Raw genomic sequence first — 14,648 nt, 5'->3', positions numbered from 1 at the left:
CCCCGCTGGATGTCACACACATGATTTATATCCTGTTGGCCAGAACTTGGCCATATGGCCACACCTCTGCTGCAGAGGGAGGGTGGGAAGCGTAGTCTGTGTGCTGGATACCATGGGCCTGGCTAATTCAGGAGCTCTAGTATTAAAAGAAGAATGGAGAATGAATATTAGGAGACAGTCTAATGTTGCCAGTACCCCATTCTAGACTTGCTTAGCAATATTCACATGGCTTCTCTTCCTGTTTCAGAATCCTTGAAAAAGACGAAAGCAATATTGATGCCTGCCAAATATTAACTGTCCATGAGCTTGTGAGAGAAGGAAACATGACCACAGTAAGTTGCTTCAAGACTCAGAAGCTGAGCCCCCCAACCCAAGCCCCCTGCCCCAAGGCCTTGGAAGGTGCCCTTGGGTCTCAGTTTCCTTTTCCCCATGCTATTCCTGCCAGGGAGCTCTGTTCTAGTGTGGCCCTTTGGGCAGAACAGGTGAAGAGTGAGATGGGCAATCTCCAAGAGCAAAACTGACACTGGTTCTGCCACCTGCAACCTGTGGGCACCTGTGTAATACAGACCTAATTCTGCAGGGCTGTGAGGGAGTTAGAAGGACCAAGTGCTATGAGAAATGGGTCCGTTTGGGATGGTTCTCAGCATACTACAGTACTCCAATCAGTGTTAACTGCTAATAGAAGTCACGGTAGTGTTTCAGAATTGAGACAATACCATTTCTTTTCTGAGACAGGGTCTTCCTATGTAGGCCAGACTGGCCTTGAACTCACTAACCCCCTGCCTCATTCTCTCGAATGCCGGGATTATAGGCTCTTGCCACCATGCCCCGCTACAGGAAGTGCCACATTTTTAGGGAATGATCGGACTTGCTCAGCCCATGACCTGGTAAACCTGGCTCTAGACTTGTTCCTAAGCCTCGTAGTTTTCCAAAGAAACCTAAAATAGCCCTCAAATGTAGTAAAAAACAACCTTTAATTCTTAACAGTGCCAGTACTCAGACGGGGTCTTCTTTTCAAAAAGAGTGTACTTTTGCCTAAATATTGCCTTTTGAATAAAGAGAACACATTGCCTTGTGGAGGGTGTGGCAAAGCATGAGTCTCCGTGGCTCCTGGTGGGGAGAGGAGGCCTCCGGTTCGTTCTGCACAGCTCTGAGATTGTGGGTTCTGTGGCGGAGAGTGACATGGAGGCTATCGTCTATATTTGGGAGGAACAAGAGAACAGGCCTGTCCTCAGCTCCTAGTCCAGGCTTCCTGGGGCCTGGCCTGAGGCTTAATCCCAAGGCAGAGTTAGGGACTGATGCCATCCTTTCCCCACACCTCAAGCCCTGCAGCCTGTTCCTTGTGCCAGCCCCACTGCCCAGTTCTGGTTCTAACTCTGCTAACTTCCTGACCAGAGTGGGCTGTGTCACCCTGGTTCCTCTCTTGGCACATCTTTGCATCTAGAACTCGGGACTCCCTGCTCCTGAGTAGGGAGTTGGGCAGAGGAGTCCATGGAAAAGAACCTGAACTTTGAAGTCCATCAGTCTCCTGACTGGTCGGGTGACCTCAGACCAATTGCCCAGCCTTTCTGACCGTTCATCTGCTGTCCTGGAAAGTTTGGGCTGTGAAACTGACTTACTAGCTGTTGGTAGTGTTCACTCGAAGGACAGAGAGGCACCACTCTGTTGATTCAGATCAGAGTGGAAGGAAGGCCTGGCCAGCCCAGGTGGCTTGCTGCTGGCCTGGTGGGCTTCGGTGTGTGGACACAGAACAACTTACTCCTACCGCTGCCCTGGTGAGTCTGACAGGAGGGTTTTTCTTCACATATTCAGGCCCAACTCTTGGGGAAATAACGCTACCTAAGGCTCCACTTGGTGAGCCTTGAAGGAACTCTGAGGCCTGGGCTAGGCCAGTTCAGTTAAGCCTGAGTCTCTGGGGATGACACCAGGTAGCATGGGTAGTTTCTATAAAATCTCCCAGCTGATACAGGGCCAATAGCCACGGCCCAACTCCAGTTTTATGCGCTCCCTTTGACAATTTCTTTTTTGTTCCTGCAGGCTACTGATAATGTTAGAAATCTGATTAAGGCACTAGAGATGAGAGAGCCCCAAAATCCAAGCCTACAACTTAAAAAAATTCTTGTGATCAGCAGACTGGTAAGAAGGTTGTCCCCGAGTCTGTGCTTCTCTGCGCTTTCTTTAGCAGACATCTCAGCTTCTGCTCTGGGTAACTTGCCTGGTGCCTCCTCTCAAATGGGCCTGTTGGGCTGGAGCCCCGCACTCTGGTCCCTGCCTGCCTCTGGCTGATACCTGTGATGTGTGGGCTCCAAATCCGTGGCCCCTTGGGGATGTTGTGAAGACCAGAGAGATGGGTCTGGAACTGTTTTAGAGTGGTGCCACCATGCTGGGCAGCAAGGGTGGCATTGCAGCTGACCCAGCCCTGGCCCAGTGCCCATATTGTTTCTGTGGGAGTGACCTGGGAAGGTTGGCCTCGCCAGCCTCTGTGATATCAGGAAAGGGCCAAACAGACCAGGCTGCAAAGAATCTGTGTCTTGGTCAGACCCTTCAGCCCCAAAGCAAGATTGCCGGAAGGAACTATAAGAACATGGGCAGCTCTGGGCCTCAGGAGCCAGCACTGAGTTGCAAATGCCACCAGCTCACCATCTCTCCCTTCACACGTGTGTCTGAGTCCCTCACACATGACAGGGAGTGTGACTGACTGTACCCTTTGGGGACCCTGGAATTGAAGAGCTTCTCTCACCCAGCTTCAATTTTTAAAAAAACCCATTGGTGACTTCTTGGAGCAGTTACTGTAACCACACAATAATGAGTCCCCTAGAGGACCCTGTAGCTGGAGGGTAGGTCCCACAGATGTGGCCCATGATAGGTTCTTTAGGAGATGGACAGTTCCACAGACACAGCTCTCGTGGTCCTCCCCAGCCCTGCCAGAGTGTCCCCCTCTCTGATGTGGCCTTGCTTAGTCCAGTTGGACTGACTCTTCCCCTCATCCTCCCCCAATGCCTGCTCTCTACAGTGTGGAAGGCACCGAGCAATTCTGCGGCTAGTGAGTAGCTTCATGGAGCGCATCTTCCTGGCCATGCCCTCCTGTGCTCAGGTGGCCACGGAGCTGGGCTACCTCTTCATCCTGCAGAACCAAGAGAAGGAGGCAGCTCTGTGGTACTCAGAGGCCATGAAACTGGGAGAGAATAGTGTGGCTGCCCTGACAGGTCTGTGCAGGGCAGGGTGGGAGGTGGGTGTGGGGTGGCAGGCAGGCTTTCTTCCGTGGGCACTCTCCCCAGAGTATGTGTGGGCCAGGAGAGTGGTGTGCAAGGCTGCCTTCCCATGGATCCATACATATGCACAGAAGAGGCACATGAGTACTCAGGCTGTGACCAGACCCTCCTGTCCCCACCTGACTGCCCTCCCCTGGAAGGCCAAGCTGCTCTACAGTGGGCCCTGTCTCTTCTCAGGCCCCACAGTGTGCTGGAATCTGTTCCCCTAACCCTGCAGCATCCCTGGACTCCCCTCGGCAGACCTCTCTCAGCAGGTCCCTGAGCTACCAGGCCACCAGAAAGAGGAATTTAAGTAGCTTTACTTCCCTGTCTGCCCAGAGGCTTTTGTCCTTTGTGCAAATGTCAGATGAAAGTAGGGAGGGACTCAGCCTAGTGGAAAAACATGAGCCTTATTTTCTTTTTCCCCTTTTATTTTGTTCTTAATTTTCATTTTACATTGTTTAAAGCCTCAGTTCCATGGTTTCTGTGAATTTTGGACCAGCGTGTTTAGTTGAGGTTGAAGAGCCGTGTGGCCCAGTGTTTAGGGCAGCTGGTTCTTGGCCTGGCTCCAGGGAGCTGTGTATTTAGGGGCAGTCACTTCCCGCTAAATGCCAGGTTTCTCCTGGGTATAATACAGTTGTCAAAGTAGTTGATCTTGACTTTTGGTTCAACATGTCGGGCTGGTCCCTCAGAAACTTGCCTCTCTTCTGTTCCTAAATCCCATGAAAATGATGAAAGACATTTTAAAGAGATCATGAGTCTATTGCAGCCCTAGAATCAGAAAAAGTTACCTTCCGTGGACATGTAAGGTGAATGGTATCAGATACATGGCAATGTCAAGCAAGTCTGGTAACCTGTAAACCAGCAGAGGCACAGAAAGAAGTAGGCCAGGGTTCCCCAAAGAGCTTCAGGAAAAATAAGAATAAAGCTCAGAGTTACTGGAAGCTGGGTGGGAAAGCATGCCAGGGGGCCGTTATCAGGCGATGGCAGGATTATGGGAACTGGCCCCAGTTTAGAGCCTAGAATTAAGGAGGATTTTATCTGGCACTGAAGCAGGAAGGAGAAGAGCAGTGCCCCAGGTGACTTCTACCACCAGCAGGACCATGAACAATAAAAATTTCGGGTGCTCAGCACATAGGCAAAGTCCCCTAGCGTGTTCCCCACTGGGCTGAGCCCTTCCCCATTCCTCATTTCTGAGAGAGCCCCCAGTGGCCAGCCAAGGAACTGCACTGGTCAGAAGGCCTGTCCTAACTCACACTCCTGGAGTCACCTTCAAACGTGGCCTATCTGGAAAAATCAGTGACCTTAAAAATGGGGGGGTGGGGGGGCTGGGGATTTAGCTCAGTGGCACCACACCTGCCTCGAAAGCGCAAGGTCCTGAGTTTGAATCTTGGTACCGCAAAAAGAAAAGAAGCTATGTAAGGATAAATATTAAAACAATTGGGAAATCTGCCCATCTGCTACTAGTCACCAGTCCGGTCCTGATTTATAAATCTAGCAGTCTGAGGAGCAAAGAGAAGTCCCAATATACACTTTTCCCCCTGAAGCACCTTCAGTGTTTGAAGGGACTGTTGTTGTCAGTAAGAACATGCTGCTCTGAAAAAGATACAGAGAACAAAAAAGAATTGTGAGAAATTAAAAACGTGGTGAAGTAAAAAATTCCTCAGTCAGGCCAAATACTGGGAAGGCTAGAATTGAAAACCAAGATGGTGGTTAGGAAAACAGTCAGGAACAAATACACCAGAATGGTCAGCAAATGTTTCCCTCCTGACATGAAAACATAGCACAAAACCACAGTAGTTAAGTCAGCTGGAAGCCAGTGCTGGCTGGAATAAACAAATAGATAAACAGGGCTTAATATGCCCGATTTCAGACTGACAAGTTGTCCAGGAACTCCTTGCTGGACACCTGGCTTTCCATGATGAAAACCATGGAGGTGAGTCCCCATCTCACACCACATCCCAGTTGACGTAAGTATTTACGATTTTGTTTTAACTTGGTTTTTCTTCAATATGTGCCCTACTCTCCATTGAGCTCCCTTAATTATTTTTAAACAAAAATGTACCGACATGTGGGTTTCCCTAGGGATTCTAAACCCAACTAAAAACTCAGAAGCGATAAAGAAAAATATTTTACCTTTCTATCTAAAAATTTTAATATACTAGATGGCCAAAAACAAATGTAAAACTAGTTAAAAATGGCAAACTTCAGTGGTGCTGTGCCTTCCTGGCAAGCACCGGGTCCTGAGTTCGATCCCCAGTACCAAATAAATAAATAAATAAATAGAATGAGGTGGATTTGTATGAAACAATGGGAAAGTATGTTTATAAGGTGAAAACAACAAGTTGTACAATGAAATATATGTAATTAGATTTCCCTTGGGTTTAAAAACAAATTGGTATGCTCATATGTGTGCGTAAAAATGTGTATTTTGTTTGCTGTGGTGCTGGGGATGCAGGGACCTCAGTCATGTGAGGCAAGTCCACTACCACTGACTGCACACCCCGAGCTATGTGTATATACATTAATATCAATATTTAGATAAACGTTTGGAGGAACAGACCCCAAATTGTTAATAGTTGTGGCCACGAGAGAAGTTGTTAAAGCCAGAGCATGGGACTGGGGATTTAGCTCAGTGGTTCCAGTGCCTGCCTTGCAAGTGCGCAAGGTCCCAAGTTCGATCCTTGGTACCAAAAAAAAAAAAGCCAGAGCATGAACTAGGGATGTTTTTTAATATTGCTGTAGGATTTGGGGTCACACTATTCAGTTTGTGCAAGTGTTGGAGCAGATCCCCTGCCCAGGTCCCTTCCTGCCCATCTCATGCCCATTGACCTGGTGGGCGCTGGCTCTCCTTCTGAGCTGGCTGCTCATCTCCATTCTGTCCTTTCAACAGGGACCATCTGGTGCCACATCTTGAAAGATGAGCTGGAGGAGGCCGAGCACCAGCTGGAGTTCTTGAAGGAGGTGCAGCAGTCCCTCGGGAGGTCTGAGGTCAGAGCTCCTGGGAGAATGGGTTCCTCGGGGCCCTGACTCTCACCATCCTCCCAGCCCTGAGTTCTGGGCTCCACGGCCAGGACCTCTGCTTTGCCAATCCGTCTCTGCCAGCTGATGTTGGCTCTGAGACTCGGGCTTCTGTTCTGCAGGTGCTGGTTTTCCTCCAAGCCCTTCTGGCATCCAAAAAGCACAAGGGGGAGCAGGAGGTCACAGCACTCCTTCAGGAGGTGGTGGAGCTGCACTTCTCACATTTGCAGGGCCTGCCCCTGAGCCCCGAGTACCTTGAAAAGCTGGACCCTCCCTTCCTGGTCTGCATTGCCAAGGAGTATTTGCAGTTCTGCCCCAAGCAGGTTAGGGGAAGGTCCACCTTCACCGTGGGGGTGGGGGTCTTCTGGAATGGGAGTGTAAATGGTGCCTGCCCAGAGGAGAGAGGCAAGGACCCTCCCTGTCCTGTGTCGCCAGGCTGGTCTGTGTGTTGAGCAGCCAGGGAGCCCAGGGTTTTCCACACGTGAGCATGCATTACACGGATGCCCTGGGAGTGGTTCTGGTGCAGACTCTGACATCATGGTGAGGCCTGGAGCCCTGTCTCTAACCAGGCACGACCCCAGCAAGAACGTGACTCCCTTTCCAGAAGTCTTCTAAGAACTGTGTTAGTCTCCACTCGTCTGTCCTGCTTTCCCAGTCAGTCAGGATTCCTTGTGGACAAGGATCATATTTTTACAAGTCTTAATATTCCCCCAGTGCCTTGTAATGAATGAGTCAGTCAACAAGTACTGATTGAGGGTATTACTGGGTGCCAGACACCATGCCAGGTCCTGGGGACAGTGGACAGAACAAAGTCCCCATTCTCTGGGCTCGTGCTCTGGTGCTGGATGGTACAGAGGAGAGACAGAAAGCACAAGTGTGGTAGGAAGAAAATCCCTTCACTGAGAGTGTTTCTGAGGGCTGTGGGCACCTGTCTCAGAACGGGGCAAAGCACCCAGCCAGTCCCTCGTGTTCCCACAGCCCCGGGCACCAGGCCAGCTCGTGTCTCCGCTCCTTAAACAAGCCGCTGTGATCTTGAGTCCGGTGGTAAGAGCAGCGCCCGCCTTGCCGGACCCCCTGTATGTGATGGGTCAGGTCAAGTATCTCTCAGGTAGGTTCCCAGGTGGGTCCCAGTCCGCCTGCTCGGTGGTTGTCCACAGCCTCCCTCCTGCAGTCTGCACTTGGAGGCACAAGTGCACCTGCCGCACCTGCACACTCTCTCAGCCTCCAGTCCCCAGGTAGCCTTCTGATCCCCCTGGCCAGCAGGGGTCTTTGCCACACAGGCCTCTTGTGGATTACTTCCTTGATCTGTGCAGGTAAGAGACACAGAGCTTCTGGGATGCGGAGCTGGCATCCCAGTAAGGGGAAACAGTTAAGCACACAGTATTGTTTGTCACAAGGCAGTCAGGCTGCGGGGGTGGAGGTTTCCATGTTAAAAGGGTTGTGAGAGCCAGACATAGGGGTACACATTTATAATCTCAGCACTCTGGGAGGCTGAGGCAGGAAGATTGCAAATTCAAGGCCAGGCAGGGGAATTCAGCAACTCTGAGACCTGGTCTCAAATATTTTTTTTTTTTTTTTTGGTATCGGGGATCAAACTCGGGTCCTTGCGCTTGCGCAGCAGGTGGCAAAACCACTGAGCTAAATCTCAGGCCTTCGTCTCAAATTTTTAAAAAGTTAAAAAGTGCTGCAGATGTAGCTCATGTGAAAGTGCTCATGTGAAGGCCCTAAGTTCAATCCCCAGTACTGCAAAAAGAAAAGAAAAAGGTTGTCAAGGGCGGCCTGTGGAGAGGTTAGGCCCGCATCATGAGGGTTTCAGAGCCTCGGGGGGGCCCCCAAGGATGCCCTATTGATCTCCCACACACAGCCCTCCCCAGAAGGGTCTCCCACTGCAGCCTTTCACTTCCTCCTGAAATCCAGCCCTGCTCTGGTGTCCTGGGGGCGTCCACAGGTCCAGAACACAGCACTGTGGCTGCATATTTGTCCTCTAGCACCGCATCTTGTGTACTTCACTGAGAACTCTGTTTCACCCTCAATCCTCCCTGTGTCCCTCTGGGTACCAGGGTTACCCACAATCATCAAGGTTTTCTGGGTTCAAGGACAGGTAGGGAATGATAGGTCTCCCACCACCTCAGCAGCTATTATGTATAGTAGCTGCCCTCTTCCTATGGTGCCTTGCCCCCTCCCCTGTGTGACATCATGCCAAGATGGTTGCTCCCACCAAAGAACAAACCCTTCTTCCCAGCATGACCCTGTTCCCACCTAGACAGTAACCTAATACTCGCTCACCTCCTACCACCTAGTGACTTCACCGGCTCCTCCATTCCCTAATCACTACCTCACTCAACCCCGCCTCAGCCCCTACAAGCCCCACCCCAGTCTCTATAAAAGACTCTCCCTGCCCTGGCCATATTGCTTTTGTCTCTCCTTTGTTCAGAGACAGCCCGGCAGATCTATTCCCCTAATAAAGGCTTGTTGTGGCCTGGTCTGGTCTTGGTCTTCGGCCCTTTTACCTGACAGGGAGGGCTCCCCGAGGAGTGCTAGCAGTTGCCAGCAGGTTTGGGGCCAAGGCAAAGTCTCTAGGTGCTTAGGTTGCCATGGTGATGTTTCTACCTTTCCACAGCATGCAGGGAAGATTGGGGAGTTTGGTACCCAGAAGCAGGTGCACCCCACCCACCAAGTTATGGATCCCAAGCTGGAGTGTTGCAAAACCTGAAGGCAGAGGGAGGAGGCTCCCCTACACTCTCACCATACCCCTGGGCTACCACCACTAACCTGGCCACAGGAGGCCCCCAGAGGCAGGGCACCCCCCAACCCAGGGTCAGGAGCCCAGGGGGCTTGGATTTAAATGCATAGTGTGTCCCTTGGAGTGGAGCAATTTGTGTCACCGGAGTCCTAGGACCCACAACTAAAAGACAAGGATCAGGGCTGTAGGTGTGGCTCAGCGGTAGAATTAGCATGCTTGAGGCCCTAGGTTCAACCCCAGCACCATCAAAAAACAATAATAATTAAAAGTGAGCTGAATAGTTTCTCTGGTGTGAAAAACTAAAAGTGTAAACAAGAATCGAAATGGGGCCGGGGATTTACCTCAGTGGTTCTGGAGCCTGCCTCACAAGCGCAAGGTCCCAAGTTCGATCCCTGGTACCAAAAAAAAAAAGAATCAAAATGTATAATTGATAATGTGAAATAGGAAGAAAAGGTCTAAAGGAGTAGGGGAAGTGGGAGGGGTAGGGGAAGGAAAGAAGGGAAAGGAAAAAATATGAGAAAGGAAAAACATGGAAACAAAGTCTTTGTAAATAGGGAAGGGTGGGGGGGTGAAGGGAGGGCAGGAAATGGGGAAAAAAATAAGAACCAAGATACTCATGTAATGGTACAAGATCCCAATGATGAATGTAACTGTATTTTATACCTAAAATGTACCAATAAATTTAATGGGAAAAAAAAAAAGTGAGCTGGGCGTGGTTGCCACAAGCCTGTAATCCCAGCACTTGAGAGACTGGAGCAGGAGGATCACCCAGTGTTCAAGATCATCCTGGCCTACATAGTGAGTTCAAGGCCAGCCTGAATTACAGATTGAGACCCTGTCTCAAAACAACCAAAAAAAGGCTGGAAATTTAGCTCAGTGCTTCCACCATTTGCCCTGAAAGTGCAAGGTCCCAAGTTCGATCCCTGGTACTAAAAAAAAACAAAAACCAAAAAAAATTAAATAAATAGAAGAAATAAACAAATAAAATAAAAATGAAAGACAGGGATCCTTATACCAACCTCACATGGCTGTGCAGATATTAAATCAGACTTTCTAAAGTGCTTTGGATATGTTGAACACAGAGCAGGTGTTTTGTAAATTGTGACTATTACAGTTGCTGATGTTTTTTAGGTTTTGTTCTACGCTTAGATGTGGGAATTGAGATTTAGTTATTCCCTGGAGCTTCCAGATGTCGCAGCAGCAAAGTGACTTTGCCAGCTCCCTGAGGGTTACAGAGATAAGGCAGTGTCACAACAGTGTGTAGTTTACATGTTAGGGAAAGAGGAACGGAACTGGGTAAAATGGTCAGCACAGGTGTTTCTGAGTACCATGCTTAGGAAACTCTGCCTCTCCCCCTTGGGGCCTGTGGTCTCCAAGGAGCCGGGCCTGAGGTTTGTCTGTGATCCCCAGGAGAGCTGGAGAATGCACAGAGCACCATACAGCGCTGCCTGGAACTGGACCCCACCTCCGCAGATGCCCACCTCCTCCTGGCACAGATCTACCTGGCACAGGGCAACTTTGCCATGTGCTCGCACTGCTTAGAGCTGGGTGTCAGCCACAACTTCCAGGTGGGGGTCTTCCGTGCCGACCAGGCCACTCAGCATCCCAAAGCCCAGCAGGCTGCAGCCCCCACCTCCCCCACCATGCCCCTGACATGGGCTGCTCGAAGGCAGGGGCAGCTCCCAGCTTCCCTGGCTCCTCTTAGTGGCTGCTGTGAGCCACAGCAGCAGTGAGCTAGACCCCATGACCTGCTGTTCTCCTCCCAGGTCAGAGACCACCCACTCTACCACTTCATCAAGGCCAGGGCCCTCAGTAAGTCTGGGGACTATCAGGAGGCCATAAAGACGCTGAAAATGATCATGAAACTGCCCACTCTGAAGACGGAAGAAAGCAGAAAGATCCGAGGGCCCTCTGTGCAGCCAAGTGAGCGGGTGTCCATCCTCCTGGAGCTGGTAGATGCCCTCCGGCTGAATGGGGAGCTGGTAAGAAGTGCTGCACTCCCTCCCCTTGGGCCTGGGGCAGGTTGGCCCAGAAACGAGACTCTTTGGTTCTGCTAGTGTTTTACTATATAGTACTATTATTTGAGCTCTTACTCATTTGGGAGCCTATCTCTCCCCTGCCTAAAAGACTGTAGTGGCTCCCATTGCCCTCAAGATGAGTTGTGGGTCCTCCATGATCTTGCCTGTGCCTACTTCAGTGTCTCAGTGAAAATCTCAGGGAGGCAGAGCACACAGGCCCATTAGGGCCACTACCAGCAGTTGCGCAGATTGAGCATCCCGAAAGTCTAGTGGGTGCCAGTCACAACCTTTATGAACTGTGTCCCCTTGAGGTGTGCAGTATATAACCTGCTCAGCTGTCCAAGGTAGCTCCGAGGCCTTGGAAGATCTGGATGGCAGAGGCAGGAAGCACATGGGAATCCTCAGCTAGAACTCGGGAATATGGCCCACAGGAGCTGCACTCTGCACATGGCCTTGCTCTCCCCAGCCTCTGGCCCACCTTGTCAAATGTCCTACTGTCTTTTTGACATCAGCATTAAAAAATCAGTGCAGAAGTTCCCTCAGGATAGCTTTCATAGATAAAAGCAATGAAGGACACTAAATATAGATTAACTCAAAAGTGATAGAGTTAACACTTCCAAAAAACCTACTTGCAGATAAAATCCAGCCAACCAAAACATGAAATAAAATAGAGGTATAATAGGATAAGAATTAAATCCTATTAAACTCAGAACCAATCTAAATAAATCTAATTACATCTAAATAACTGGTAATTTTTACTCTAAGCCAGTATAATTGCTAAATTCCTGAAATAAAACCCATTAAATTTAAAATAGCAATGATTTCACTTTAATACCACATGGAAAAGTTCAAGGGAAGAGAGGGCTGGGGAGGAAGGCAGGGAGTGATGTACACTCATTTCACTCCTCTCTAGAGGGGAGGGCCTGAAATAAGTTTAATCAAAACACTTCATGGGAGAAAGATGACTATTAAGAGAATTGAAAGGAGACTATTTCCATCAAATTAATCAAGAATTAGCCAAAAAGAAAAAGGAAACAAAGTCACAGGTCCAAGCTAAAATAAAGCAAACCACAAAGAGCATATAAAAGCAGAAACAAAATAAGTTGATAAAAACCCAAGAACATACATCTTTGATAATGAAATGAAGTAAATATACTTGTTACATAAAAAGGACTTTCTGTAGTGGCTTCAACAAACAAGGAGTGGAACCAAAGGGCCCAGAATAAGAGCAAGAAGCTGGTACCAACACACCAGGCAAACAGAAAGCAGAGACAGAAGCCTCAGTTTCTGGTAAGGTAGAATTCAGGCCAAAAAAGCACCAAGAGTAACTGAATTGGCCCTTACATGCCAGTTACTAGAATGTTAAAATTATCTTTGGCCAAAAGTGGGAAAGTACTAGAGGTGTCCACATAGTTCTTATGCAGGAGGGAATTGTAAAGATTCTGAGGTGCTGAAGAACAGGTGGGTTCTTAGTGGCCCTGTGTCCCCAAGCTCCCTGGGCACCTTCCCCTGCCATACAGAATCATTGACAAGGTCTTTGAGAGGTCTTTCTCCTTCCTGCCTCCCCACCTGCTCTGAAGGCTGACTGAGCCACCTGCTCTACATTTACCAGAGGAGATTTTTTTTTATTTTGGTTTTTGTTGTTGTTTCTGAGGTACTGAGGATTAAACCCAGGGCCTTCACACTGAGCTACAGCCTCAGCCCTTCTTTATTATTTCGAGACAGGGTCTTGTTAAGGCACTAAGTTTCTTGGGCTGGGTTCAGACTTGGGATCCTCCTGCCTCAGCCTCTCAAAGTCCTGGGATTACCAGGCATGCGCCACCACGCCTGGCTCCCAGAAGAGGTATGAAGTGTTGTCATGCCACCTGTAGTGAATGATACCCAATGAAAGGTCTGTTTCATTCCTGCATTTTAGCATGAGGCTACCAAGGTCATGCAGGACACCATCAATGAGTTCAGTGGCACGGCAGAGGAGATCCGAATCACCATTGCCAACGTGGACCTGGCCCTGAGCAAGGGCAACATGGACCTGGCCCTGAGTATGCTGAGGAACATCACACCCAAGCAGCCCTGCTACACAGAAGCCAAGGAGAAGATGGCCAGCATCTACCTGCACAGCCGCAAAGACACCTGCCTCTACATTGGATGCTACCGGTAAGCTCCAGGAGCAGCCCTGGGACACCATCTTCACCGATAGTGTCTCAGGCTGTTTTCCTTCAGTTTGCATTTCTTCAAACTGGGTCTCCAGGATGTGTCTTCAGAGTACATCTTGCCAAAGGAAGAAATTTCCCATCGGTCAGTGCACCTGCCTATGGATGAGTTCTAAGGACACAGAACTGAATCAGCCCCTAGCCCTGATTGTCTTCCCGCCCCCCACACCCCTGACATGTGTGGCCCACATTCTGGTGGGAGCCCATAGGCCTGATTCCTGGGGAGATGCTGAAGGGACTGTGGAGCACACTTCTGCTCCAGGCCCACGCTCTGCCCCTCCTTGAGGAGATGTCTGTTGTCTTGGTTACTGATGATGGACAACCTCAAGCTGTTGTCTCTGTATGATTTGGTGGTGAGACCTGAAGGACACCTTTTCAATCTCTTTCTTCAAGAAAAAGTCCCTGTAGGCAGCTTAAGGGGGGGTCAGGGAGTAGGGGAGGCTCTCTAGCAGTGGGAAACCAGTGAGCAGTAGGGTGGTATGGCCAGATTGGAGTTTTAGGAAGAGCAGTGGAGGGCTAGGGATGTAGCTCAGGGTAGAGCACTTGCCTAGCATACAGGAGATCCTGGGTTCAAACCCCAGTACACCAGGAAAAGAAAGACAGCAGCATGTCTGCCTCTGGGACAGGGCTCTGGACGGGTTGAGGCGAAGGCTCCTGCCATGGTCCAGACAAACGAGGAGAGCCTGGAGTGAGCACAATGCATCACACACACTGGGCTGTCCAACTGCTAGATGGTGAATGAATGTCAGCCAGAATCAGTGGGAAAGAAGAAAAGGGTGGGATTCAGGAATGTGAGGGTCATGCAGGCCTGAGGTAAGCTTCTGGTGTCTCCTGCAGAGAGCTCTGTGAACATCTGCCTGGTCCCCACACCAGCCTGCTCCTGGGTGATGCTTTCATGAACATTCAGGAGGTGAGTGCAGGGCCTCACAGCCTTGTCACATGGCCCCCACCCTCACTTAGTAGGAGATGAGAGAAAGATGCTCTGCTACTTTCCCCACCAGCCTGAGAAGGCCCTAGAGGTCTACAACGAGGCCTATAAAAAGAACCCACATGACGCCTCCCTGGTCAGCAGGATTGGCCAAGCGTATGTGAAGACACACCAGTACTCCAAGGTCAGCCTGGACTGGGCGGGCAGAGGTGGGCAGGGCTGGCCCAGCAGAGGAGGTGGAGGTGGGCACACAAATGGGGCGGTGAGTAGGAAGAGGGCGGCTGCGTTTGTACCCCAGCTCCCTGCTAAGTGGGGTGCCAAGGGCTGAACTCAGCAACTGCCCACTGCTATTGTACCTGCTCAGGCACAGGCTCAAACCCTGTGCCAGCTGAGAGGACTCTCTCAATTGAAGCTTCTGAGGGCCAGGCACTGGGGGGAATATGGTGTCAAGCACTTGAGTGCAGGAGCAGACATGAG

At 50.0% G+C, this 14,648-nt stretch overlaps 1 protein-coding gene across 18 annotated transcripts in view; it reads left to right on the top strand.

The window, feature by feature from the left end:
- Ttc21a (tetratricopeptide repeat domain 21A) overlaps positions 1 to 14,648 on the top strand; it is a 29,377-nt gene that overhangs the window by 8,101 nt on the left and 6,628 nt on the right. For 16 of the 18 annotated variants that reach the window (XR_015453104.1, XM_021259740.2, XM_013073919.3 and 13 more), the window contains 11 exons: positions 248 to 332; positions 2,038 to 2,136; positions 3,014 to 3,206; positions 6,145 to 6,242; positions 6,395 to 6,595; positions 7,251 to 7,380; positions 10,426 to 10,583; positions 10,782 to 10,997; positions 12,949 to 13,187; positions 14,081 to 14,153; positions 14,245 to 14,355. Coding sequence is in view for 17 of the 18 variants with exons in the window: in XM_021259740.2 (XP_021115399.2) it covers positions 248 to 332; positions 2,038 to 2,136; positions 3,014 to 3,206; positions 6,145 to 6,242; positions 6,395 to 6,595; positions 7,251 to 7,380; positions 10,426 to 10,583; positions 10,782 to 10,997; positions 12,949 to 13,187; positions 14,081 to 14,153; positions 14,245 to 14,355 (1,603 nt within the window). In the remaining variant the exon portion in view is untranslated. The remainder of the gene's footprint in view (positions 1 to 247; positions 333 to 2,037; positions 2,137 to 3,013; positions 3,207 to 6,144; positions 6,243 to 6,394; positions 6,596 to 7,250; positions 7,381 to 10,425; positions 10,584 to 10,781; positions 10,998 to 12,948; positions 13,188 to 14,080; positions 14,154 to 14,244; positions 14,356 to 14,648) is intronic. The other 2 variants (XM_013073918.3, XM_021259733.2) reach the window with 2 other exon arrangements.

The sequence above is a fragment of the Heterocephalus glaber genome, unplaced genomic scaffold, assembly GCF_053883595.1.
Source record: "Heterocephalus glaber isolate CG9 unplaced genomic scaffold, H.glaber_assembly_v1.0 deba00000122, whole genome shotgun sequence".
Classification (NCBI taxonomy): Eukaryota; Metazoa; Chordata; class Mammalia; order Rodentia; family Bathyergidae; genus Heterocephalus; species Heterocephalus glaber.
This window is presented reverse-complemented; position numbering and strand designations above follow the sequence as displayed.